The sequence below is a fragment of the Lissotriton vulgaris genome, chromosome 3_1 (genome assembly GCF_964263255.1).
Source record: "Lissotriton vulgaris chromosome 3_1, aLisVul1.2, whole genome shotgun sequence".
Taxonomy (NCBI): Eukaryota; Metazoa; Chordata; class Amphibia; order Caudata; family Salamandridae; genus Lissotriton; species Lissotriton vulgaris.
Window position 1 is genome coordinate 882,550,117 of NC_141689.1, and position 27,582 is coordinate 882,577,698.

The window sequence follows — 27,582 nt, forward strand, 5'->3', positions numbered from 1 at the left end:
TCCTGGAAACACTAGAACACACTCTCCTGGGGATTAGGGACCCCAACCTGAAGAGCCAAATGCAGGGGGATCATTCCATGATGTGGCTGTGCCTCGGGCCGCTAAGATGGCTGTGACGGCTGCATGGAGGAAAGTGGAGGCCCCCTCTCTTACCCAATGGCATGCCAGGGTATGGTGCGCACTGGCGATGGAACGAATGGTGGACATTGTGGAAGACTCAAGGAAGGGGTTCGACAATGTGTGGGCTCCCCTGGTTGAATATCTATCGTAGGGGCTGCCTCTGTTTGCATGTGGGCCACGGCTGCGAGCTCTCCATCTCTTCCACATCTAGAGCATCCATTGGCTCCCCTGATTTACCAGGGGGATACACAGAGGTGTGGGGACGCCCTCTCTCCATAGCCCTGCCTTCACCTGCAACCACATTTGATATTTCTTTGACCGTGACACCATAGTTCGTATATTTGTGTTTATTGTTTGGGAGTTAGGAGAGGAGAGGGAGGGGGTGGGGGAAGGGAGGGATGAACACCAAGGACTTCTCTGAACTTCCACGAGAACTTGTTGACTTGTGCAATGTGAGGGGTCCGTTGGAGACCTGGGAAGTTCATGCTGAGCATATTAAGGGCTTGCCAAGTCCTCGTACACAAACTGTATATGATACTTTAGCTTTCTGTAACTCTCAGCATATACAATGCATTGGTGTCTCCTTCCACACCTTCGTTTGTTGTGTACTGTCTTATCTTTGAAACTAATAAAAATATTTTTGACAAGAAATAATGCAGACCTAAGTTAATGATAACCAGTTCTAGTAAAACCACAGACACAGTTAGATATTATTGAAAGACCTAACATGGTGCAAACAGTGTAGCCCCAGACCGCATACATCACTCCTAGAATAAATAATTTAAAACATAACTCGCAAGGGTAAAGGGCATCACTAAGCTCGAGGCTAAAATCTTACCACCAGCAGAATGTCCGCACTACCTCTCAATGTTCACTCTCCTTTCAGATAACAACCAAACAGTGACTTTTACTACAGACAAAAATGCTAAGAGCCCAATCAAAGCCATCAGTCCTCAACAAATGGCAAACTAATGTCAGGTTAGCTACCCAAAATCCATAAATCTTCGTATTCTTTTCACCTGTCAGAAAACAATGGTTCTCTGCTTCACAGAAACATTACTCTATTTAATGCGTGCCTGCCTAAATTATATGGAAGATTGTACATAAATAGAACTATCAAGGGCGATACAGACAGGGCAGTAATAAAATGAAATGCAATTACATGTAGCCAGATAGAGGTGTCCGCGGACAATATTCAACTTTCCACCACTTGGTGCACTCTGGACGAAAACAACTTTTTTCTCACAGAGGTAATCTATCAATGCCCAGTTTATCCCACTAAGGTTTCTACCTACCAAAGTGATAATTAACTGTTAATTTTCAAATTCTAGTTTCTAATTAGGAACGTAAATGAATTTTAAAACCCACATAGTAGTGCACAAACACAAGCTAACTTTTAGTCTGATTGTCATAATAACTAGTTCTTCAACAATCTCACAACATTCGTGGATAGATCATTGCATCGTCAAATTCTAACTACCCAACATTTATACAACTATAAGATTCTCATCCCCACTGAACATCTGGCTCAGTCCCATTTAGTACCTACAGGAAGGCTTTTCAGCAACCACAAAACATCTCAACTATGTACAACATCTCGAATGACCTTCTAAATGTCTTTCCTGACAAGACTGGAAAGTTATAGTCAGTCACCATCCGGAAAGAAAGAATAGGATAAAAACTGAAATTAATGTAATGAAATGGTATAAGAAATACCAGGCCTCCCAAAATAAAGTTTATAACAAACTAAAACAACAATAGCAAAACGCAACAATTCCAAAGATATATTTGCCCTAGCTTTCAAAAACGCATTGTACCACCAAAATAAATATTTCTGCAGAGGTGGAAAGTGAATACATACTTAGAAGATCGGATTATTGAATCACCTGACATGAATTAATTGCAGACGCAGACCATTCACCCAAAAAGTGTTTGAGAAAAGAATAGCAAATATTTCAAATATATTTTTATCTTGCATACTATGAATCGGAAACACACGCCAGAATCCAAATTAGGCCACAGAAAATGCCTCCTTAAAGTGTGCCACTTGGCTAAGGGCCATGAAGGGCCATGAAGGGTGTACTGCCCAGATACTCCATCAATACCTTTATCAAGTACCACGTTTCCATGTTGTTCTCACTCTTTATTTAATTCTATGTGTCCATCTCGTCCATAGTAATTTCCTCCAAAGGCTGAACCCACTATTGAACAAAGTGCACTTACTAATTATGACTCAGTATCAAACCTTGAAATGGAAGTCACCTACAACAACACCTTCAAGTCAGTACCTCCTTATAGAAATGGAAATTGCACAATAGACCATGGAGATGAACACAGTTGAAACTCCTGGAAATCAAGGAAGACATCTTAACCACACCTTATAATGGCCAGACAGTAACCTTATAGCTCATAGACTGTTATGTGTTTATCTAGGTTCCTGATCGATACTGTGACCTTATGCCCCTATTCGGCTATAAATCCATTTATTCCCTATATTGGCATAACCGTTCAAGTGCGATTTTCAGAAAAGTCATCTCTGGCCTCACACAAACAGAGCCACATTCCAGCATAGCTCTCTGCCACTTCCTTTGCGACCAATTAGTGCAATGACAGGGCAGGAGTCACTATCTGATACTCCTAGATTAACACTCCGAGTTCTTCAACAAGATAAAAACTCAGCAAACCTGGAAATCCCCGCTTGCTGTGTTTTGATTAGTAATGGAACTCTAATGAGCAACTGATAACTATCACTTCCTAGTGACATCTTTAATTGACGTCTTATGTCCAGCAAACTTGCGTCAAACCCGGCACCTGTCAGGTATAAATATTACCAACGTTGCATTAAGCAATAGCTCGTTGCCTGTTGTTAGCTGTCTGCAAGACCCCGTGTTGGTGAAGCTACTGATACCATTATCGCTGCTAAAGCGCGAACGATGGTGCAGTACGCTTAGGAGCTGAACAGCCGTCCCTCTGCGAAGACATCCAGCAGATTCCAGCTGCCGCGGACGCTGTCCCCCGCCTCCTCCTCCTCGACGCGCTGAAGAGAGCCGCTGCCTTTCTCCTGCAGAGAAATCCAGCTCCAGCGTTTCCGGTCTACCCTTGCGGGTGACTGGGATACCGAGTGCCCCATGAACCCCCTGAAGGAAATACCAGACTTCCATCATTCTATTCAGAGGTATGTGTTGACTAAACCCTTAGACGAGAATTCTTGAAGCAAACCTTGGCAAAACCAACTTAACTTAAAGCTACTTACTTACTCCCCTTCCACGTGTTAGGCTTAGGTCAGGCACACTGGGGTAGGCTTAGTTAGAAGCACCAGTTGAGTATGTTAGCCTAATGTATATATGTTTTATGACTTTTAAACCATTGTATGGCTAAGAAACCATATCAATGCTTTTACAGTTCTATTTCGCAATCCTTATCTTACTGTACGTACTTTTTATAATAACAAGTCTTGCAATTGTGGCAATACATTTCTCTTGTACGAGAAGAAAGACTGTTCAATAAATGTTAACCTTTATTGACAAACGCCCGTCTCTCTATTCTCTACATCTCGTGAAAGTAAACTGCACTAAACTGACTGAGTGAAATACATGTCTATTGTTTCACACGACCCTAGAGATTGACTCTTGATCTGAGGAGCAAAGTTGTCATGTTGCACGGTTGTTGGAAAGCTGAATCCCTTCTTGTCTGTGCCAGGGAAGCTGATCACTTCCCATGCAGAGAAGAAAGTTTCCAGTGACCTCTGAGCTAGTTGGTAACACACCCAATTAAGTTTAGCATAGTCAGTGGAGGCCTGGAATATCCGCAGTTCCACGTCGATACTACTGTTTATGTTATTCCAATGCGCAGGGCCTAGTGGGAAACTAGGAACTACACTACAAGACATGGCATTGCACACAGCACAGTCACCTACATCATTGTTCCCCGCATGCAGATTTAACTGATTTAAATCCTTTCCTTCTGCTCAGATACAATCCAGCACATTCACCTGGCTGTATTCTTGTGAGTACAAACAAATACTTCTTATGGTATTATGCAGTATCCCACCAAACTAACTGATAGAATAAACTAGCACATGCTAAAGTTTCATATGTAGACCTAAAATACACAAATGCATCTCACTTCAGAGAGTTGCTCTGGGCATCACCCTGACCAGTGCAACACTTATGAATCCCAAACACACATTAAAGAATATCAGCAAGACATCATTGTATGCCCAAACATGTCTGAAAAGAAAACTGTCAAATCCTTCCACGTACCTAAAACCCTAAGCTAGCAAGAACCAGCACTTTTTGACGATATCTGTGTCCGTGGGGCAGCCCTAAAACTGATCTGGCCCTTTCAACCTCAAATTGATGTGGTCATAAACAGAGTCAACTCCTAGATTCACTAAATAGTCCAAATCTTCCCATTTTCCTGTGTAAACTAGACTGTGTGCAATGTGTGTGATTAATAATGCATGCATAATTTCAAAACTAAGCAAACAAGGGCAGAGAGAACACATATATTCTAGACCTCAGAACAGTAGATAACTTGAAATTCACTATTTTAGCAGTGACCTGGTTCCTCACTAAGCAGGAAAACACATTCACTTTATGCTTGATTATGTATGTGGTTCAATCATGACTAGGCCTCATTGACCTCTGGAAGTTATTCCTGAACAATATTGCAAACTAAAAGTCTTCAAGTAATAAAATATGTCATATGGTATTACTAAAGACATTTTGGGAAGAAAAGAACCAAGGCAATTCCTAATCTGGGGAATCAACCAGCCAACTCTGATTTAGGCCCGCAATAGGGGTATGCCATATTGCTTGTGTTCACATGCATGAATCCCATTTTGCCTGTAACTGGATGACATTAGTATGTGCATGTAGCTATATGACCATACTACACTGTCTCTTGCACATAAAATTGCTACATATTTAAAAATACATTAGTCGAAAATGTCCTGCAGCCGCTCAAGGCATTATGTGGCATCCTATAAATGATCAAATAGTACAAAAACATAAATACATTTTTTGAAAATCACTCTCTGTTGCATCTTTTTGTCTCTTTAAATTCATATTGTAACTACCAATTTTAGGAGCTCACTCCCCATTCAATATTACTGTCTTCATTTCATGTGTGAGTTGGAATGTCTCTATCATATCTCCCCCAGCCCTCATTCCTACTGTGTATCATAATAGATCCTTGAGCATTTGCTGATAGGACCTGTGGTTTAAAGTACTCAACCATTTTAGAAATCCATTTATGAATGCCTTTACATTTTTTATTAGCCGTCTGAAGGTTTGATATGCAGAGACTTGCAAACAATTCAAAATATGAGATATCATCCAGAGGTACATACAATGAACACAATGGGCATGACTCGCAAAGCTGTTTGCATGTGTAAGTTCTTGTTGCACAACTTACATAAGATAAAAGGTCCACAGGGGAATCTGAATATTTACTTTTAGTAACAACTTTAAGGAGCTGGACAAGATTACATTTAGCCAAACCATTGATTACCAAGATCAACCCCCTCTTTCCCAGCTATGCACTTGTGATACACTGATGTAATGACCACCTTAGCCTATTCCCCTTTATTAGTACATTGAAGGATCTAGGATATGAACCTAAAGCTATACAATGTACAGTGCAAAGATGCCACACTTGTGTGCCTTTATGACACTCTGCCTAACCCTCACACTAATGCTTTTGTTTCACAATCATGTATCACTTTTGATAATCTATAGTAGCATTTGAATGCTTAGCCAAATAGAAGTTACGGTTAATGGCTTATAATGATAACACTACACAGGTAAGGGTGTAATAGATGGTGATCAATTTCTCATGACGATGCAATCTAACTTTGAAGAAGCTGACAGTTCTGAAATCATAATCATGAAGTGAAAGTTGGTTTGCACTTTGTCTAAGTGGTTTTGTTTGTTGACTTCAAACTGTTTTCCATAAATCGCAAAAGACAGATGAATAGGCATATTCATTAGGGCCAGATGTATCAAAGGGTTTCAGCCATTCTGTGTCAATGGGAAAATGTGTTCATACATATGGCCCAAAATTCTAAATCAATCATTATGTTTGCGTTTCACAGGTTTAGCAAATTGTAATGGAAGCTGAATTTTTAGTTACCTAGAACGACAGCTAACACAGTAGTGCAGAAGTAGTACACAACAGCTCGCAAACCAATCTTGCCAGAAACGCTGGAATCCAGAGCAGCCACACCTGAAAAAGGAAGATAAGTCTTAGTGTTGCAGCTGGGTCAGAAAAAAAAGAAACTTTCTAGGTCATAAAAAGCGTACAATGCTGGCATGCAAAAATCAGCTTTCAATTCACTGGACCAGGACTTCCACAAGTGTTATTGAAAGCCATAGGCTGGCTTGGCTGTTTTGGAGCCCTATCTAGGAGAAGTGACCAGCCAGGCACACATTGATTCCATTTCCAAAATGTAACACTTTGAACGTCCCTAGTTCAGAAACAGAGCCTGAGTATTATGAATTAATACTCTAGATGGAAGACTGAGTGCACTGAAACTGCTGACATATTTTTGAACCAACCTTACTACTCCATTGGTCTACTGTAGTGCCATTTACATTTTGCTTCCACTTACCAACGCACATAGAATGAACCAATGTGCCAGTCCACTTCAGCCATTGGTTACTTTTGTATGAGTGACAAAAGCACAATGCCATCTTTCGCACAGAAAAGAAAACACTTGATGCACTTTAATGACATGGCTTGTTGGTCCATGCTTGCATTTCTTCTAGGTCTGGCCTTAGCGAAGACCTCTTCATGTGACTAAACTCAAATGTGTAATATACTTACTTATGGCAGCCCGGCAGCAACTCACACACTGCTGCTGGGCAACTAGTGTGTCTTGGTATGTGTGCATCGCTCACATACATATTTCATGTTTTACATAAAAGCATTGTACACTGACAACTTGTGTGTACGAATGAATATGCCCACATGCATGAGGAGCTGTCTGTGACTGCTTTTTGTTGGACTATGAAAAAAGCTGATCCAAGATGGCCACCCTTAAATGAGCATGCAAATGTGCCTTCATGCAAACACCTCCATTTTTAGGTCGAGCCTAGCGCAGCGCACATGCGCTGCTCTAGGAGAGGGCCTCTTGGAAGCACTCCAGACTTCCAAGAGACTTTTCTGTGTGGGTCGGACTCCTCCAACACATTCCATTGGCCTTTGCGTGTGGCTTTCAAAAATGAAAGAACGCAAATGGCTAAAGGCGGAGGTATGACCCGCCTTTTCTGTGAACGTTCACTCCCATGGCCTATGGGTCTCGGGAGTGAGTGGAGCGATCAGTGGCACACAGTGTGTCAGCTGCATTCTTTAAATTCCTTGCAGCTTGCACGCACGCGCACCACTCACAGGCTTGTTTTATTTTTATTTTTCACTATGGCGCCTCTTCATAGTCGCAATTTACATAACTTGAAAATGAGGGTGCCGTACACATTTAACAGCCACTTCAGTGTCCGTAGGAGCGGAAGGGGAAGCCTTCCCAGCAGCTGAGGTAAGCCTCATAAAATAAGCTATGTTTCTGAGGCACTAACATGCGCTCTTAAAGCAGCAGTCTCTGTCTGTTCTTGTTTTTTTTAATTTTATTTATTCACTTAGGCGCCTCATTCCAGTCACCACTACTTTTTGAGTTCGGTCGGCTCACCGCGGCGCCTAGTTGCATGTTTTTTTATTTTATTTATTCACTGTTGCGCCTCTTCACAGTTGCCATTTACATTACGTGATTTCGAGGGAGCCATACACATTTAACAGCCTTTTCATTGTCTGTAGGAGAGGAAGGGGAAACCTCCCCAGCAGCTGAGGTAAGCCGCATAAAATAAGCTATGTTTACGAGGCACTAACATGCTCTCTTAAAGCAGCAGTCTCTGTCTGTTCTTGTAAACCAGGACATATATCAGCGAGGCACTCACAGGCACTCTTACGCTACCTGTCTCTGTATGGTGCAAAAACACCCTTGCTTAACTGACCAGCACAACAGCAACAAAATGCTTTGGCTATGTCTTCAGCACTTTATGTAATCTCCCTGCAGCTGTCGAAACTTGGTGAAATGTTAACGTCTTACTCCTTCATACATCCCTCCGCCCCCGCCTTCGAACTCCTGGACATCGTGCATTTTTATTTATACCTGCAAGCACCCGCAAGGTGTTTTTAGAATCTTCAGACCTTTATCTAATCTCCCTGCAGCTGTATAACTTGGTGGTATGTTAGCATATTACTCCTGCATACATCCCCCCGCAACCCCCGCCATCGATCTTCTGGACATCGTGCATTTTTATTTATACCTGCAAGCACCCGCAAAGTGTTTTTAGAATATCTTCAGACCTTTATCTAATCTCCCCACAGCTGTATAACAGGGTGGAATGTTGGTGTCTTACTCCCGCATACATCCCTTCAAACTCTCGGACATTGTGTATTTTTTATTTATCTCTGCACAGCACATGCTAAATATTTTTGGGATGTGTTCAGCCTTTTCCATTATCTCTTTGTAGTTGCCTAACTTGGTGGAATGTTGGCTGTATTACTACTGGACATTGTGTATTTTTCATTATATCTGCATATAATTATATTTAAAAATTACAGTGTTCATTTCATCTCTTTCACTAACAGACGCTCTTAAAGCAGCATTCTCTGTAATATCATTTGGTCTCATGGATGTACAAGCAAGACAATACACACAATCTCTTCTAATACTAATAATTTAACAGGTTTCAAACCACAGTAATGCAGAACTTCTACTTTTACGAAGGCAGGAGGCTACAGAACAAATTCTGTGGTAACACTGTACCACCAGCCCTAGGCTGTACTACAACAGAGTGGAAAATAAATAGCTGTGGCATGTTTTAAAGGGTTATTTAAAAGTGTGGATACCTGGCAGCTCAAACTTTAATTTTCACCTTGTGCCATAGTTTACAACACAATGTTAAAGCATCCCGTTGTTAGCTATTTAAAAAAAAATGCAAACAACAGCTCCCAAGCTTAAAAACTACTGGGGCGTAAAATTGTGTGGCCAGATTATTGACAGGATAATGTGCTGCATGGCTAAACACTTATATGGTCCCAAAGGCAAGACCTATTGGCTATGCCAATGCTTGTTTATACTTTATTTTGTACAACAACCATTCCAAAATGGCCACTCGTTTGCACTGTCTAGGGAAAAATATCGACCATACACATCTTGCAAAAAACATCCAATCTGTAATCATAGAAATGAATTATAACTGATTTCACAACGTTAAATTTATAATCACTTTATATCACAAAAAAATTCCTTTATCATTCATCTGCATTTACTCTAACCCAAACTTTTACCACATTACTCTAACCCAAATACATACCACATTACCACTTAGATGGTAACGGTAGAACAACACTAAAAAAATATTTAGCTAGGATCATATTCTTGTCTTTCACCTTCTACAGAACAAATGCAGTTGGTTTTAATCTATTGGCAGATTATGCGTGTACAGAGTGGACAAGGAAGTCAATTAATTTTCACCACATGCCATATCTTACTAATGTGCCCATCATTACTTTATTAGGAAAAAGCAAACCCTCTAACTCCAGGTGAAATAATGCAGTTTACAATTATGAAGTTTCAGAGGACAGAATTATTGGGTCAGAAATCTCCAGACCCGATACCTCCAGCCCTGGAGACACCGGGCATCTCAAAGAGGTTGCAGAGGCTAGGGGAGGCGACACGTAGTATTCCACAACTTGCCCCATGCATGAGGGGGAGCCAATACTGCTTCCCGCAGACAAGGGCAAGTGTACCTCTCACACCTGGGCCACAATTCAATACTCCCATCACTAGCAGTCAGTTTGACATCTTCCCAGAGTTGGTGGAACAATCTGCTGTTTTTTTTGCCAAAATGGAGAAAAACTGCTTGGAAAAAGCACCTGGTAAATCCAAGTGAGAGCAGTTATTCCCCATTTCAGAGAACAACCTCATGGTGGCTGGACTTTCCAATGAAGATACCGGTCGGTAAACCTAATGTTGGCCCTCCAGTATCTCCATTGGAAACTCTGGCCATCTAGTATTGAGGCCCATTGTGTTTGCCCCACCGTACCAATGCTTACAACGGGGTGTGAATCTCAGGTTAGAAAAGGCTGATTCAGGAATGCCCAGCATGGATACCACAGTGCATTCTGATGTAGAGGATACCATGCCATAGGTACACCTGCATGACAGTTTCTCACATGCAGTAACTCATTGTTTCCATGGCCAACTTCCTGCACAAATAATCTAGGCTTAAGCCACAAACAATGCATTTAAGAGGCTAGAGATGTCAGGGCCACAGGAGTGCCTCATCATAGAGGTAAAATCTGACCACATGTTAAAAAATTAAAACCAGAAAAATAAAGAGCAACAAAGCACCTGGCACAAAGATAAAATAATGTTTTGATCATAGCTGAGCCTGTAGCTTGCCAAAGGTGAGTTGAATTAATGGCCACCAGATACAAGGTCTTGAAACAAAGAAAAGGAAAACCTATAAGGTTTCAAAGAGATACCGTTCTAAAGGCCGAAACTCAAGGGACAAATCCTACCTGTAAGAATAAACCAAAGTGTTGCATGGCAGAATACTTTTACCAATGCGGGTAGAGCAATGTTTCACTACTGAAAACATCTCAATTGCCCTTCCCAATTGTTCTTTGGAAGCATGAGCGGCCAAGCCATGCACAAACTGCAGACATTTTACACATTTAAGAGCCTGAAATCTCTTATAGATATGCCAGCTAGAAATGAAATTCCATTGTCTTCCATAAGATCTTAAGGCTGAATGATGCCTAGACTGATAGGTTAAAGACCTTTGATGATAAGCCCATGTGCTCGGGCTCTATGCCGGGAGCCAATGCAGACCAGAGTCTGGCTGGAATATTGTAGTAACTCAGGGGCAGCAGGATCCATTCTGGCATCACTGCTAATGGATGCCATGACATTCCATCATAAGGCATATTACTCCTGATTTTGCATATGAACTGAGAAATTAGAGAACCCGGATTGTACATACTCCTGTAAATGTGTCATGCAATAAATAGGTCCTAGATCAAGCAATGAGGGACCCATCTATAACAAATCAATCTGAACATCTCCTTCTTCAGTACGAACATTTGTGGTGATTGAAAAAATTGACTGAGATAGTCACTCCAATCTCCAATCCAGAATAAATGACATCATCAATAATAGAAGGCATAGATCTTTCCTCAGTAACTGAAGATGTGCCAAGCCCACCAGAAACCTGTTGTATATACTCCCACTGTTATTTCTTATGGGCGAGATGGATTAGGCCTGGAGGTAAGGACTAAGGGCTTAAGTACGACTTTGGCGGTGTGGGAGCGGGCCGCCACACCACCGCTCTACTCCCAAATCACCAAAGCCGACCCCCACCCACCAGATTATGAGTTTTCTCGTGGTCTGGCGGGCGGGCGGTTTGGGGTCCCACAACGATGTCTATAAGTAAGGCACCGCAATGAGAGCATCAAAGGCAGTTCCATTCCGTGCAGGAACAGGGGTGCATGCACACAGGGGGGCACAACATGTGTCATGTCCCATCCACAGGGGCAACAGGTGGCCCTGTAGGGCCCCCTTGGTTTCCTCACAGCCAGCCTTTTCATGGCGGGCTCACCTCAAAGGAAAGGCTGGTGGTGGGGACACTAGTAATATGCCACTGTAATATGTCACAATGGCACCGCCATGCATATTGCTTTCCCATTACACCGCTCCAAACGCCAGGGATTGTGGATCCCTGGCGGTTGTGGTGGCCCCAAAGCACTCTGACTGCTGTACTCGTAATATGCCAGTCGGACCACTAGTGCAGCGTTCCCCGACCGACACCGCAACTTCAACACGAGTTTGGCAATCCGATGGACTGCCAAACTCGTAATCAGGCTCTAAGTGTGAATTTGAGATGATAGATAGCAGACAACTCTATCCATTGAGTGCCCGATTTGCCTCAACCACAGACCTGCGGTCGTGTACACTTTTCATTTTGTGATTCAGGTTTTGGCCCTTGCTTCTGGCTTTGATGGTAAGCATCAAAAGAAACGTAGGATCAAGCGTGGTCTATAGATAGAAATTTGATATTTCCAACCACCATGTCAGTGATGTCACAAGTTGACACGATATTGGAACCAGGCTGTCAAATTCTTGTGAATCTGTGGACCAATGACGGAGGGCATGACAGACAAGCAGTTTCCGAGCACAGGAAATAGTGTCTCTGTAGACATGAAGTCACCATTGTGAAAAATAATTCATTGCTAGTGACTATCTCAGACAATTTGGAGCTTGAACACTCTCTGATCAGGAAGGAACACTCTTCCTTGGACTGTATTGAAGACTGTCTCTAAGAACTCATCACTTGTGTTGGTTCTGGATGAGACTTCCAGAGGTTGATTATCCATTCATGTGTTCGTAACAGCATGTATACAGTTCAAGTCTCTGATATGGCCTTTTGATAATATGGACAGAGCCACTGGAAATATGTGATTCTGTGGCTGTGGTTTTTCCACATAATTGTGTATTTGCCACATAATCCATCATCGTCTGCATAATCTGCAGATTTTAGCAAAAATACATTTTGTTTCAAGCTCAAACACATCAAAAGTTACTAAAACATTGCAAGATGCAATCACACACAGTGGGGTGTCCTTGGCAAAGGTCATCTTTCAATATCTTATTCTGTATTTGGGTCTAAACTAGTATTAAAGAGATGAAATATTTGCCCACACACTAATACCATGTGTAGAAATTATAACAAAATGAAGTAATATTATCAAAAAATGGGCCGCATTCTACTGCATAATTGACCTTTTCTTCTGGCATACTTGAGTCAACCCTGCCACATAATTTTTTGCCCCCTTCCGCATAATTGCAGGGGGCCTGAATACACAGCATGGTCTAGCCAAATACAAAGTTATTGGTGATCTTAACCTCTTCTATGCTCATGACTAGCTCAGCTTGTCATGAGGCACAGTGCAGCTGCACTCATGACGAGCTGAGCTTGTCACGGCCATTGGAACGTTGCACGCGGGGATAATTACCTCGCTGTGCTGAACGTTCGAAAAACGGGTGTGGTTGTGATGAGCTCCGCTCCTCATGAGTGCAGCTGCACTGTGCCTCATGATGAGCTGAGCTCCCACAAGCACATCGGTGCAGTGCGCGGCCCCTCCCCCCGCACAGGGGGGGAAAACACCCCGCAGCGAAGGGATTAAACTCCCACGGCATGTAAAAGCTGCATTAATGGTTTCAGAACAAAATGAGAAGTCTTTGGACCAAACTGCAAGAATTAAAACTGGTAATATGGACTGCAAATCAAAGTAACCTTTGGTCCTGAAAGTTGATGGTCATAAAGAATCTCATCCAGAGCTACCAGATTAGTGAAAATCTGAGTCATATTTTTCATGTTGAAACACAAGATGTCTTTTCCGATGAAACGTGAAATTCTGGTCCTACATGAAACATGGTCTGCAGTATCATGGGAGATACAATCATAAATCATACAAAATGCACCACACTGAAGAACGCCACATGAAACAGCGGAGGCCTTCATGTAGCCTGCGGGGTTGACAACTGCATTTAAACCAAGTGGCTGACTACGATGGTGGTTGGTTGGACCTCCTACCGCTATTGCGGCTGTCAGGAAACCGTCGACAAGCAGGCGGCATTCCGACTGCTGAATTTCTATGTGACCGCTGGGCTGGTGGTCACAAAGCTATTGGGGCAGCTGCGGTGGCATGTCGTTGCAATGGAAATGGTTGCAGCACATGCCTCCGCCTTGCAGTACCACCAGCAGGTCCATTCACTGAGTGCCATGTACCATGCAGTGCATGGCACATGGTGCAGGGAGGTGAGTGGGGGCACTACATTTGCCCCCATAGCCACTTCTCAATGGCCTATGATCCCAAGGGACCCTGTTTGGGGCCCCACCATATCACTTTCCGACAACCTTTTCATGGCAGTGTTCCCACTATGTAAATAAAGGCTGTCGGAAAAGGATATCCAAATCTCGATGGTGGTGCCTGGCTCAGCACCGCCGCAATTCAATTCAAGCCGCGACTCAGACCTGATCTGATCTGAGATGCTGGCGGAGGTGGCGGTGTGGAGTCCAACCACCAGCATCCTAAAGCTGACAGGCTGAAGGGCTATCGGCAGTCGGACTGCTACCAATGGCATGTTGTGGTGGTACGACTGCCATCGTAATCAGCCCCAAACTATGGAACTGAGGAAAATAAATGCATAAGTAAAGCAGACAAGAAAGGAGGCTGGTGCCTTGGAAAAGCCATGAAGACTTTGAAATAAATGATGCGAAATGAAAATACCTAAAATCCTTCTCTGCAAGTAAAGGATTGAGCTTCGCTCAAAATACATATATTATTTCAGACTAGTTAATGTTGCGGAAAAATTAAATACAAAGAATTATAACAAATTCATATGAGAATACTAATCATCAAATTCCAATCTATAAAAACATGTGGCACAGTTATAGTAATTGTTTGTTTCTTACTAACAGTCGAAAACTGGTGGTACAGGATTTAAAACAGCAGACTAATGTGGAGAGTGAGCATAACACCCTCCACCTGAACATAAAGAGAAACATAGCTGAGGAAGCACCTGGAAATCATGAGCTGGACAGCACATGGTAAACCAGTGTCCGAGGTATGTAATCAAAACGGAAAATGGGGCAACAAGAAAAACACCTAATGAAAGAGTTTGCTCACCAAAGAAACTGGCTGCCCTACCACACGAAGCTGCTAATCCCAATCAAACTCTTAGAGATGAAATTCCGGGGGAGAAATGACCATGATGCCCAAAGATGGTAAATTGTGGTACCTGTTCAAAGAGGACTGTAAACAAGTAAAAGAAAATCTCAAGGACATAGTTTGTACCAGGCTATTTCATAGTAACTAAAGACGTCCAGCAAAAGCTACAAATTCAAGAGAAAAAAGGAGGAATACAGAAAAACTGCTGTGTCCTGAAGAAAGTTGAATTGTGAACCACAAACTGAAACTCCATCGTCACTCAATCCAAAGACAACAAATAAAGATGAAGGGCACAAATTAAGAAGAAAATAACAGGATATCTTTACAGAAGGTAACATAACAAAATTAATCAATGTACACACAAAAAGAAAAGTCCTGTGCCCAATCATGATTCCCCCTGAGGCCTTCAAACACCTAAAAGAATGGTAGGTTTCAATCCTGGAACCCCTTTTCAACAAGATATCAGCCCAGCAGGACTGTGCTCATTAATGGCTGAACTGCATCATTATTCTTTTATACAACAAGCATTAGCAATGCAAATAGGTCTGGCTTATGAATGAAAGTGCCTTTTGTGTAAGTGAATGGGTTAGGCTCTCCCTATGTCACAATATGTGCACTCAGTCACTCATCTTTGCACTAATGTATCCAAGGAAACATGCTGCCGTCTTAACACAGGGGGCATATTTTTGCAGTAACACAACTAAACAAATCAGCGAGAATCCATCTGGCAGAGGTACTGTACATAGTAAGTAGTTGCTTAAAAGTTTCAGTTTGACGCCCTCATTTAGAACCAACATGTTGACCACCTGGACATTGTAAAACAATGATACACTATGAGCAACTTCAGTCCATGAAGGTCTTCTGGTTTGAAGGAAGTGGTTAAATGGAATGTGGTGCACTGCAGGTGAAATGAGCGACAAGAAAGCGATGAACTGGGAACTATAAATGAAGAAAATTGAAAATTGAAGGACTAGCCAATCAGCCTTTACACTGAAGTGCACTCATTTTCAGGTGGATGTGCACCGGAAGCATTTTACAGTTCAACATTTCCTTTTATGTTTTTTCAAATGCAGCTGAAACTGTAAGTCATCGTTAAATAAAATTGCTTTATTCACTTTTCAGTTCAGCATTTTTAGGCACCGGAGTCCGAGTATGTTATTTTAAAATCTATGAATGTTACCAGCAATTCAGAGGACCTCACACTGGTCCACATTATAGGTCTCACGAATATGTGGAGACCCAAGAATCCGCACCAATTATTTGCTGTGGTCCCAAGAATTAGTGCCCACTGTAACAGCATACAGCGTATGTGCCTAATTTACAAAGGTAAATTTGTATGTTTAGATCACCTCTCATCTAGATCTACACATACACCAAGGGTGAACTCTTATAATTGATCTCATGACTTTCTGTCTGTTAGAGGAAATCTCTGCCGCAGTTATCCCTATAAAACATTATAGTAGATTTAAAGAAAATTAATTAGGAAAAAATATTTTTCAATAAAAAAATATTAAAACTAATTTCGCCTTAACCTATTCTCCTAGTGCTACCGTAGTAACAAAGGACAACTCACCTGCATTAAAACAGAACACATTATTGCATTTTCGTTAAATTACTGTTTTAAAGTTAAATTACAATAAAGTTAATGTTAATTTTTCCTTCTACCCTTTACAGTATTATTTGTGTTGAATAAGTCAGTCTTGAATGTAATTTATGTATAAATGTATTTATTGTATTGTGATTTACAATGTTAACAAAACAATAAATTAGCATTAACAATACATGGTATTCAAGTTCAAAGTTCAAATTAACTTTATTCGGATTCCCCCCCCCCCAAAAAAATACATGGTATTAAAATAATTTCAATATGCATATTACATTTAAATTGATATTAAATGTGTATTAAAATATTTAATAATACATCGAAAAATAATATAAAGTTTAATTTAAAATGTTATTTAAGTTAATGCATTGTATATGTTTCCATAAGAGTTAGTCTCAGTCCCTGCTGACATTGATACTTGAAAATGGTCTTTGTAAAAAGTCTTCATTATATTCTTCTTCAGCCTGGAAGTGTTTCAACAAAATTTAAATGGACAAGATCAATAGCATTCTGCCACCACTGTCTCTTCGCCAAACAGATAACCCACAAAATGTTGATGAAATGTCTTTCTGCATGAATATCAAGAGAAAGAGCATTCCAGGATCATGGAGGTACCACAGAAAAGGCCCAGACACTAGCAGTGCTTTCCTAAATATAGGAATATTTATAAAATATTGAGTGCCAGAGCACAGCGTTCTCAATGAAGTTCAGGAGGTGAAGAAGGAGGCAATGTCACTATCAGGGAGCAGACTGCATAAGGCTTGGTGATACTATATGTATACACATTTGCCAATTCAGCAAAAAAAAAAAAAAAAAGAAAAACATGAATGCAGCCCCTCTCCCCTGGCCGTTTTTGGCCCCATGGACCCCATAGCCCAGGGTCGGCCACTTGGCCAAGGCCGCAATCGACTCCAAGTCCGCAGTCAGGGAATTCCACCGCTGGGTCACCGGCTGCGCCAACAAGCTGGCATCTCTCCGCCGCACTGCCAAACAACGCTCTCTGAGGGCCCCCTGGTTCACCACCGAACTCCAAGCAGCCAGATGCGCCTGCAGACGCCTGGAGAAAATATGGAGGCACCAGAAGACCACGGAATCACGGAACAACCACAAGAGCGCCCTGAAGGACTACCACCAGCATATAAGAGACACCAAAAGGACCTTCATCAGAAACAAAGTCAAGACCAACTCATCCAACATCAAGGAACTGTTCAACGTCATTCAGCAGTTTGCAAAACCCACCTGCCAAGCCACCGACATCACGCCCTCCCAGGAACTCTGTGACAAACTCAGCTCCTACTACCACCTGAAGATCAAAGCCCGTTACGACAACTTCAGCGAGCCAGCAGAAAACAGCACCACATCACCCACCACCGCCGAGAAACCTATCCTCACCTCCTGGGCACCCGCATCCATCAAACTCATCTCCTCAACCATGAAGAAAACGCACTCAGGAGCCCCAACGGACCCTTGCCGCCCTCACATCTTCCACAGGGCTGCAGCAGTCATCGCACCTGAACTAGGACAAACAATTAACTCTGGTGTCTGATGTATCAAAACCGATTAAAATCAATAACATATTGTCATAAGGGAAAAAATGGCAAAGAAAAGCTCATTGCATTAGTTTACCAAAACACAGAGATCCCCACCCCAAGTTCCAGTACCTGCGGCTTACGTACCTTTTTGAGATTGATAAGATGTGCTTGTTTGCACAGATTTTAAACTTCGAAGTTTGCAGGAGATGTAAATTTTTAAAAAAATAATTAAAAAAATGAAAGTCTAATTAAAAAAAAATGTTTGCTTAAAATCGTATATACTATTGAAGAACCAGACAGCAGCAACTAAAGTGGAGGAATGTACAGGCTAACATTTAGGTTCCTACATTTTTATTCTGTTAAACGTTTTTTTTTAAGTAGTCCTTGTACACCAGTATGATAATTCCGTGTACAGCATAATCATGTAAAAAAACTAATTGAAAAGTTGCTTGATGTATCGTTATGAAAATATCGGCAGGTCCTTGCTACCTCTAAGGCAGTGACTATTCTCTTGAAGATGGACAATGACCTATGATCTCTCTGCTTTCTCCTGCTCCACAGAGGTCGGCATATCTAACATTTGTTATTCACAATGTTGCAAACTGGCGGCAAATCTGCGGTACCAAGCAAGATATTTGAAAACTGCAATTGCTATTATGAGCTCCTAGCAAACACCCTACCACATGTCGAAACACACTGGGAATTCCTAATAGACATTGGACCAAGACCTTTTGTAGGCCAATGTGCAATGCTGCACTGAATTGCCAACAAGGTCTCTTGTGAGCCTCATCTGAAGGTCAGATGGATTTGTGATTTCTTACACAGTCTAATTAACGGAAGGATAAACAGAGAAGAGAAAATGTAATACAGCCACAGCACCGACGACTAAGTGGGTTATTTCGACTTTGGCACGCTGTACTCTTTTCAACCAGGACATAGAATGTATGTGCTCAACTGCTCTGGTGCTTGACATCTCAACATATTTAGATATCTGTACCTATCTGGCAGAAATGTCGTTACCCTCAGTGCCATTGCGGCTCCTCCCAGGGCACTGAAAGTTTGTTTTAATAACTGCCATGTTTCATGTGGACTCTCAGCAAACTTTTTTTTTTTAAACAAACTCCTAAAGTGTTGCAGTTTATGTAGGGTGGAAACAGCACAAGAGAGAATCACATGGAGTGAATAATTACACAAAAGCTGTGGTAAAATATACACTGAGACAGGAAACTCTCTGATGCCAGGTCTGGAAGAGCATTGTCAAAGGAGCTGGATTGAAAGTGGCGTCAAGAATGAAAATACACTGTATGCACTCACTAGGACCAAGTGATACTGACGAACACACCATATGTCACATACAAAGTCTGTTCACACTGGTTGTTGGAAGGTTGCAAGACCCAGTGAGGAAAGTAGTCTCCCACTGGGCCTCAGAGCAGAGACACACAACACACTGGCAGTAAGAGCACGAGGACTCAGACAATGGGATTCGGAATAAACCAGCATGGAGACAGAACGAACACGTCACAGGAACAAAACACACTCTGACACTGCAGTGATGATAATCTCATGTAGGCTTGAAGGAAGGCTTAGATTTAGAACGCCCTCCCACTAAGACCACCTGCCACCAGCAAACAACAGTATGCCCCCTTAGATACCAAGCAGCGCCATACTAAGACGCCATGGCCATGGCAATCTTTTTTTTTTAAACTCTGTTTTATTGGTAAAAATAAATACACAGTTGGATATTACAGCAATCAACATCATGATAACACAGTACGCAGTTTACACAGAGCATCCACATTTGCAGGTTATGTCTTGAAACGTGTTATTACAGGTTTGCTTTTTTTTCTATCCTGTTTCCCTTCCCGAAGTTTCTCGATGGAGCTGGGGCACATACCTGTCCCCTATGTGTATTCCACTTACTCTAGATCTTCTCCCATTTCTTGGGGCAACCTCTATTCTTGTAAACGGTCTTTTCTGCCACCATTGACCAGTCCATGTCTAGTTCCCATTCCACAGGCAATGGCAACCTTGATACTCAGGAATGCCGCCATCAGAATTGTTTACGTATTTGTAATAAAGCAGATATAACTCGAAGGAAGACCAGAAAATTTACAGATAACATATGTACCGTAGCACGGGCATAGACGAGCATGGTGTGCATTGCAACAGCCGTGTCTGTATTTCAGGATGAAGGACAGTACACCGCAGCACCCGTCTCAGTGGTTTTAAAACAGTTACACTACATATATTCACAGGTGTGTTCTTGGGGAGCAGGGAGTTGAATGGATCCACTCTAAATGACACCATTTTTGAACTACAGCTGGGATGAGAAACCTCATCTTCAGTTACTAATCTTCACCACCAGATCACATCTCCTCATCCACCTCTCTTTACTCAAACATGTATTTAAACAACCAGGAGTAGGCATGAGATGGAGAAGTGGGCCCTCAAACTACTTCAAATCATTTTTCTTAATGTATTTAAAATAATGAAACTCTGAGTCGTGGAAAAGAGCTGTTAAATCATAAGATAGCATGTTACACACAGACAACAGCGGGAGGTAGGCTGCACGATGAAACTGGGACAACCGACATCTGTCGGGGATCTGGTGGGTCTGGAAGTGGAATTGGCCTTTTCGCTACCCCTATGTTATCATGCTGCCGTCCAACTGCAAGCTGTGCCCACTGTCTGCTGACCGTGTGAGACGGCGAGGGCATGAGCACAGCACATAATGAGTCTAAACCACATTTCCTGCTTCTAAATCTATCCTGTTCTCATTAGTATTAACATTCTTATATTGTTTTCGGTTGTCTTTGCGTCTTGTAATTGCTCTTCGTGCATCGCTGCTATTAGCAGATTTTCTGTTTTTGTGGAAGCTCAGCTCAAGAGAATATTGTTCACTGTTGGTTATTATTTATTCAAGAGAACCCTTTGCTTTTGTGTCATACAAATGTCATCTGGTCACACCAGCTTAGAAAATGTGCACATTTTGATTGGCATTAATTAGGCAGAACAATGTTCAAAAGGACCAGGTGGTTTATTCAAAATTGCGAACATTAGATGCATCATATTCTCTCCACCTGATGGAGCAAGGATTCGCACGTATAGCGCCTTGCTCGTATGCAAAACCCTTATCTAAATGGCATAATAATATTAACACCATTGTTCGTCATTTGTAAAGTGTTTTTCCCTATATGCGGGTGTCCCTAGGATGCTTGCTTGTTTGTCTTTTCGCGTACTAACGAAGCTTGCACTGAAAATGGCTGCTTTGCCGCAATTCAGTCTGCGCATGCGTCGGTCATACCCATGTGATGTGACGCACTCGCATTCTGGAGGGATTCTGTGCTCATGCGCATTGATGCTGAATATGGCCGCTTGTCTCTCACCACGCTCTCTGCTTACTGCAGCAGCTTTTAGCCTATCTATTCTTTCGCATTAATCCCTAATGCTATAGTTATTATAGAAGTAAGGGTTGGTTATCTCTTATCGCGGTATACAGTGCGATCATTTTATGTATGATTCTAATTTGTTTTCGCTTACTTTTCATGTACCGCGTCTTTGTGGGCTGGGTAATCATGAGCGGAGCCATGCTTGAAGCTCTGCTGGGCACTGTCACGTGACCGGAGAAAGTTCCATCTGCGCAGAAGCTAAGCCTAGCCAGCTGGCACCTGAAGCACAATGCGCTTGGGAACGACGCTGGGAATACGGCGCCTCACCTTGGAAATCGCAATACTGTTGCTACCTATTGAAAACTGTCTTGTACTGCTGTATTCTATGCATGGGAACGTGAACCTGAGGGGCGGGTATTCAAAATTGCATATTTATCATGTGAAACTGAATTCTAGGAGGTGGTAAAGACCACACCACCTCTCCTGACCAATCACAATATGGGAAACTGTCACTTGCAACATTAGGGGGTGGTCTGAGGGTCCCCAAAATTGTATAATTACCCTAGTTTAGCTTAGGAAAATTGTCCGACTTGTCCGAGTAGCAGACCTGTCACTGACCCTACGATCTCAATAGGTGCTCATTCTGAAAGTGCTGCGGAGCACTTTGTCCATACTTTCCACAACTCCCAAGGGGTGGAAAATCCTAAGTGCTGGCGAAGCACTTTGCTGGGGAATTCGAAAATCCAATCGGGGTTTCTGGCGGATTACTTGCAGGAGGGGGTAACGCAGGCGTTGCTGTCCGAAGCTGTGGGTGTTGGTCGTACCCTGGGAGGCCAGTCCTTGATCCGAACCTGAGGGGTATCCTGTCCTTATTCTCCGTGAGCTGTACCTGCTCACAGTCTGGCATTCCTTTTCTGAGGGTCTCTGTCCCCGTCTTCCCAACTGACCCGTGGCCAGGGTTGGTCTTCAGTCTGAATTAGGTAAATATAGATTGTGGGTTTGCGTATCTTTTTATCTCTTTCTTTCTCTCTCTCTCCCTTATCTATTAAAGCATTCTTACCTATGTTATTGCCTTATTGCCATTGAACTTATATGTGCCTGAATTTTAGTTGGTTCCTTCTCTCCCCTTTCCTTTAGAAATTCATTGATTTAATAATCCATAGCATGTTCCCGTTTTTCCCTTTCCTTTAGTGGATTGCAGTGAAAGTAGCAAGAATAGTTCAATACTTAGGTTAAGTACATGTTCTAGGTCCCATTCCCATCCTATGTTCTAGTGTAAAGTTGCAGTGAATAGTATGTGCTAAACTTCTCCCTGTAGTTTCCCATATATTCTAAATGGTCATATTGTTTGTGCAAAGTTATCTTTTGGTATTGATTTTGATGTTTGATATATTACTCTGTGTATCGCTTATTATTTTGGCTTCTTCACTTTGAATTCTTATATAAAAAACTCGAACTTAATCAGGTGTCTGTGGTCATTTTACAAAACTGTGGAAAGTACATTGTGGATTTTAAGGTGTATTGGATGTTAGGCCTGTCTACTTTTCCTTAACAGCTCCAGGTCCGTCAAAGAATTGCGCCTGTGGTAAGTCGGGTGCATGGTAAGCAGAGGTAAATCCAAACTTGATTACTCCTAGCAGCGTGCAGGAGGAGAAATCCTCACCCAGTTTCACCCAAACGAAATTAATGTGTTCTTCACGCCAAGGGCCCAGTGCGTGTTAGAGAATTGGTATCCCGGGTGACCTGGGGAAAACTGCGCGCTCTAGCAGTAATTTCTGGCTAGCAGAGGATGGTTTGGACTAGTTAGATTAGGTAGACAGGATAGTCATAAACAAACCGTGAATACAAAAACGTGCTGTTGATTGTTACTGTATTTTTACAATAATTTTGAAATGTGTTTTTATATGTAAATGTTCATGAATTTGCATTGCTGTTATAAATACTGCATGTTGAATTAACCCAGAATTGTTTGTAAATGTTCAGTGTAGTCTGAATCCCCGGGGAAGTATTTTAGCTAACGGTGAGTAGAATCCGGTTAGCTGTTGAAGTCACTAAGTTTGAATAATTAGTGCAGGGTTAAGGATAACTGGAAGCACTAATTAGGACCTTTGTTTCTGGAGTGAATGATAGCTACGAGTCCGTTATAAAACTTTCATTGCGATATCACCTAGTAAGGGTCGCATACGGAAGGAGTAGTAGGGTCTCCGAGGCTTGTCTGGTAAGTAAAATAGTTCGCTGGTGAAATCCTGGCTCAGTACATATCCCCGACTAAGGTGGATGAGCTAGAAGAATAACGGGTTCTATGTTACTAGTGTGAAGGGACAGGCAAAGAAGTCTATCCAGAGTGAATGAAAAGTAGACAGAAGTGGTTTACTAGTAGCGAAAGAAAAGTCTTTTCTCTTTTTAGAACACTCAGACATAGTGGCAAACGTTGCGTGTTATTAACTAAAACTTGCACTCGCACTTTAGAGAGAGTAAAAAGTTTCCGTTACCTTGTGAAGGCGGGAGTCAGTCGGAGAGCTGCTCTGACGTCACTCCGTGCCGCGCTGGTATTGGTCAGGACAGCGGGCGTGTAGTGAAGCTGAATTTGAGAAGGAGGGGTGAGCGCCGAAGCAGGAGACTCTGTCTTGCGAAAAGGCCGCGCACCCATTGGTTGACTGTAGTTGTATTCTCTGACCTGATTGGGTGGCGCGAAATAAAAGTCGCGCTAGCATTGGAAGTACAAAAGTAAACAAAATTGATCAAGCCGAGTTCAAAGAGAATCCCGAAGATTATATGTGGTATCCAGATTTTATACCTCATCCCAAATACCTAGGATTTTATAAGGATCAGCTTAGACGAGGTAGACCGCACATGATGTATGGAATAAAGAGAAAATTGTCATTTTCGGATAAAGTAAAGAATTTTTTCAAAACTGACAAGCCCATTAGAACGAGAGAAGGTGTACTCATTCCCCCGCCAAATACCCCTGCCTCTTTTATGCTGTTTGATAAAGGGTATCATACTTGTGTCTGGCTAGAAAATTGGGCAAAATATACTATAGATGACGGAGTCCTGGCATTCCCTGTTGAAGGTACATTTAATGGTCGGATCCTGTTCAACTTAAGGACCCGCATGAATGAATTACACCCTAGACCTAGGCTGACCCAGTACGAAGCTTTGGAGGAATGGGAGATTGAGGCTGCAGAGCGAGATAAACCCCGAATGGATAAAGGAGTGAGTAAGTGGTATCCCAGACTTCCCACGCCGACCAAAGAGCAGAAAATGAAACAGTGGAGGCAGTCTATGTTAACTGAAGGACTGTTTCCCATGATGGGAGTATTAGAGGAGAAAAAAGGAAAATGTAAAGCAAAAACCCATCACCTAGCACCTATGGGGGATGTAGAAGATGAACACCTGGAAGACTTGTTAATGAAGGATCCACCTCCCTATGTAGCAGAATCAGATTCGATGCATTCTCAAAGCTCTGTTACCAATTACCCCCGGAGTAGGAGGGAAAGTGATACAAACGGGATAGCTACAAGCAGTAAACCTAGTGGAAGGGATGAGTTTTGCAGACCTAAGTCCACAGTCCCGAATTATCAGCCATTCGGGGAAAGTCCCCCTCGATTGGTTACCCCGACTGCCCCGAGTATTTATCCATCCTTAGTACCCCAGGTATTACATGGCAATACTGTTGAAAGGGGGTTGCAGGAAAAAGAGAGAGAAGTCCTCTGTAAACAACGAGAGGATTTAGCCAGAACCATTGCACAGATGCATCCCCATCCTGAGGCCTTGACCATTCCGGTAACTATTGGTCCTGCTATCCCGATGTATAAGAATGACTTGATTAGTCCCCTTCCTCCTGTCATCACCCCAATACTGCCTACTCCTAGCTGCCAGACCCCGAGGAAAGAAGTATTCATAGATGAGGATCAGGAAAGTGAGTGTGAATCTGGAAGTTTAATGGATTTGCCCATAAGGGAGTCGAGGGCCAGTGTAATAGGGACAAGGAGTCAGCCCAGACAAAAGGAAGTGGTGATTGAAAGTGCATCTGGAATAAGGAACGCCTCTTTAGTTTCCCCTGAAGAATTAGACAGGTGGACAAAGGAGATAGAGAAAGAGACCACTTCTCAACCTAAAACATTGGAAATATATAAATTAAGAATAGAAATAGAGGAAATGATGGCTGGGAACGTGGGAGTTGAGCGCCTGAGCTCGTATAATGAAGAAGAGTTACTATTCATCAGTAAAAATCTTACCCGGAGTGCTAGGGTGCTCCACGAAAAGATAATGGATGCCGCTACGGAGATGGGAGTTGATGTTAGTCGCTCCAAAGTTCTTCAGAAACCTTACAGAGTAGACTTCACAGACAAAGACCTAGAAAGCCTGAATGTGATGGGGAAACAGATCCAAGTAAAGGAATTGTTAAAACTCCTGCAGAAATGGGGCGAAGTGGGGAAGTGGAGAACAAGGTGGGCAAAGAAAAAGGAAGGCAGCAGGGCTGGGTCAGTAACCTCAGAATTTGTATTAAAGGAAGTAACCCCAACAGAAAAGTTGTGTCCCATGAGGGAGGTCCCGGGAGGAAAGTATGTCCATGTCCCTTGGTCCAGACAAGACATTGTGTCATTTACAAATGACTTCCCGAAATTACGTGAGAAACCAGTTGACTGGTACCGACAGGTAGAGCGGTTCATAAAGGTTCAGAAATGCCTGTTGAAAGACCTGGATGGGTTTTTCGATATTGTGGTCCCTGTGGATCTATGGACGGAGTGTAAGATAGAAATTGATTGGCCTAATGATGAATACCCCAGAGATGAGAGAACGGGAGCCCCTTCACCGGATGTGATGAGGAAATATGACCAGGTCATACAGTATCTTAAGAAAAAGGTGCCAGCCAAAGAGACAGATTGGACCCGAATAGATAGAACCACCCAAGAACGTGATGAGACAGTGCATTCATTTTACGAAAGGTTACTACAGGTATTCAAAACTTACAGTGGTATTGATAATGTGGACATGAAAGACATGACCCATTTCAGTTACAGATTTGTGCTAGGACTAAGGCCTGAAATATCACAGTGGATTCGAGATAACAAAATCAGTTGGCAGGGAAAGCCCATAGATGATGTCCTGAAATATGCAAAATACTGCGAAGATGAAATCGAAAATAAAAAGAAAGCCCTCAAGGAGAAAGTGATGTGGGCACAGGTGAAATTAGCCGAACAGCAAGAAAAACAGTTAAGTAAAATGACTTCGGATAATAATGTTCAGAATACCAATTCTGGGGGGGGAGGAAAGCCCAGACCTAAAATGAGTCGTGAGGAGGCCATGAAAAAGTTTCCGTGCCATGGGTGCGGCCAGATGGGGCATTGGAGAGACGAGTGTCCACACCTACAGGCTGGTAATGCCCCTGTAAATGGTTTAAATCCACAGGTGCCGAAAGAGGGGACAAGGAAAACCCAGCAACAGGTAAAATTACCTCCAGTACCTCGCGCTCCTAGACAGAATTTTAAGAGTCAGGGTCAGCAGAATGAGAGGGCGGAAGTATGGGAGGTTGAGAGTGAAAGAAATGCGGTCATTCCACAGTACCTGCTAAGTGATACCTTCCTTTGTGAAGATCAAGATTGACGGGGCCTGAGAGGGGAGGATGAGGAGTGCGTACTTGGCGCCTCCTTACCGGTAGACCAGACTGGACCATACATTGAAGGAAAGGTTGAAGGCAGAGATGTCACCTTTCTGTTGGACACTGGTGCTACCAGATCTACTGTAAGAACAGTGGATGTTCCTAACCTACCCCTCTCGGGAGAAGCGATCCAAGTAGTGGGCGTATCAAATCAGATAATAAGTACCCCTGTAACTGAACCAATGGAGATTTCCATAGGAAATTTCAAGGAAATGCACAGATTTGTGGTCTGTGATTCCAGTCCTGTAAACCTACTGGGACGTGATTTGTTGTGCAAGATGCGTTGTACCATTTACTGCACACCAAATGGCGTTGAAATTCAGACCCCCGATGAAGATGGCCTGTACAAACTAATGTTGGTCAGACAAGATGCTGATATCAAGCCTTTGACAATTGAGGATTTACCTGAGGAACTCCAGCTAAGAGTAGTACCTGAAGTGTGGGATTTCACGGGAAAAGATGTAGGCCTGATGGCAA

General features: G+C 42.5%; 1 protein-coding gene across 1 annotated transcript in view; it reads right to left on the minus strand.

Annotated features, from left to right (window-relative positions):
* Positions 1–27,582, minus strand: part of SLC1A1 (solute carrier family 1 member 1) — a 400,763-nt gene that overhangs the window by 156,521 nt on the left and 216,660 nt on the right. The window contains exon 3 of the mRNA XM_086961206.1: positions 6,256–6,348. Within this exon, the coding sequence (XP_086817332.1) occupies positions 6,256–6,348 (93 nt within the window). The remainder of the gene's footprint in view (positions 1–6,255; positions 6,349–27,582) is intronic.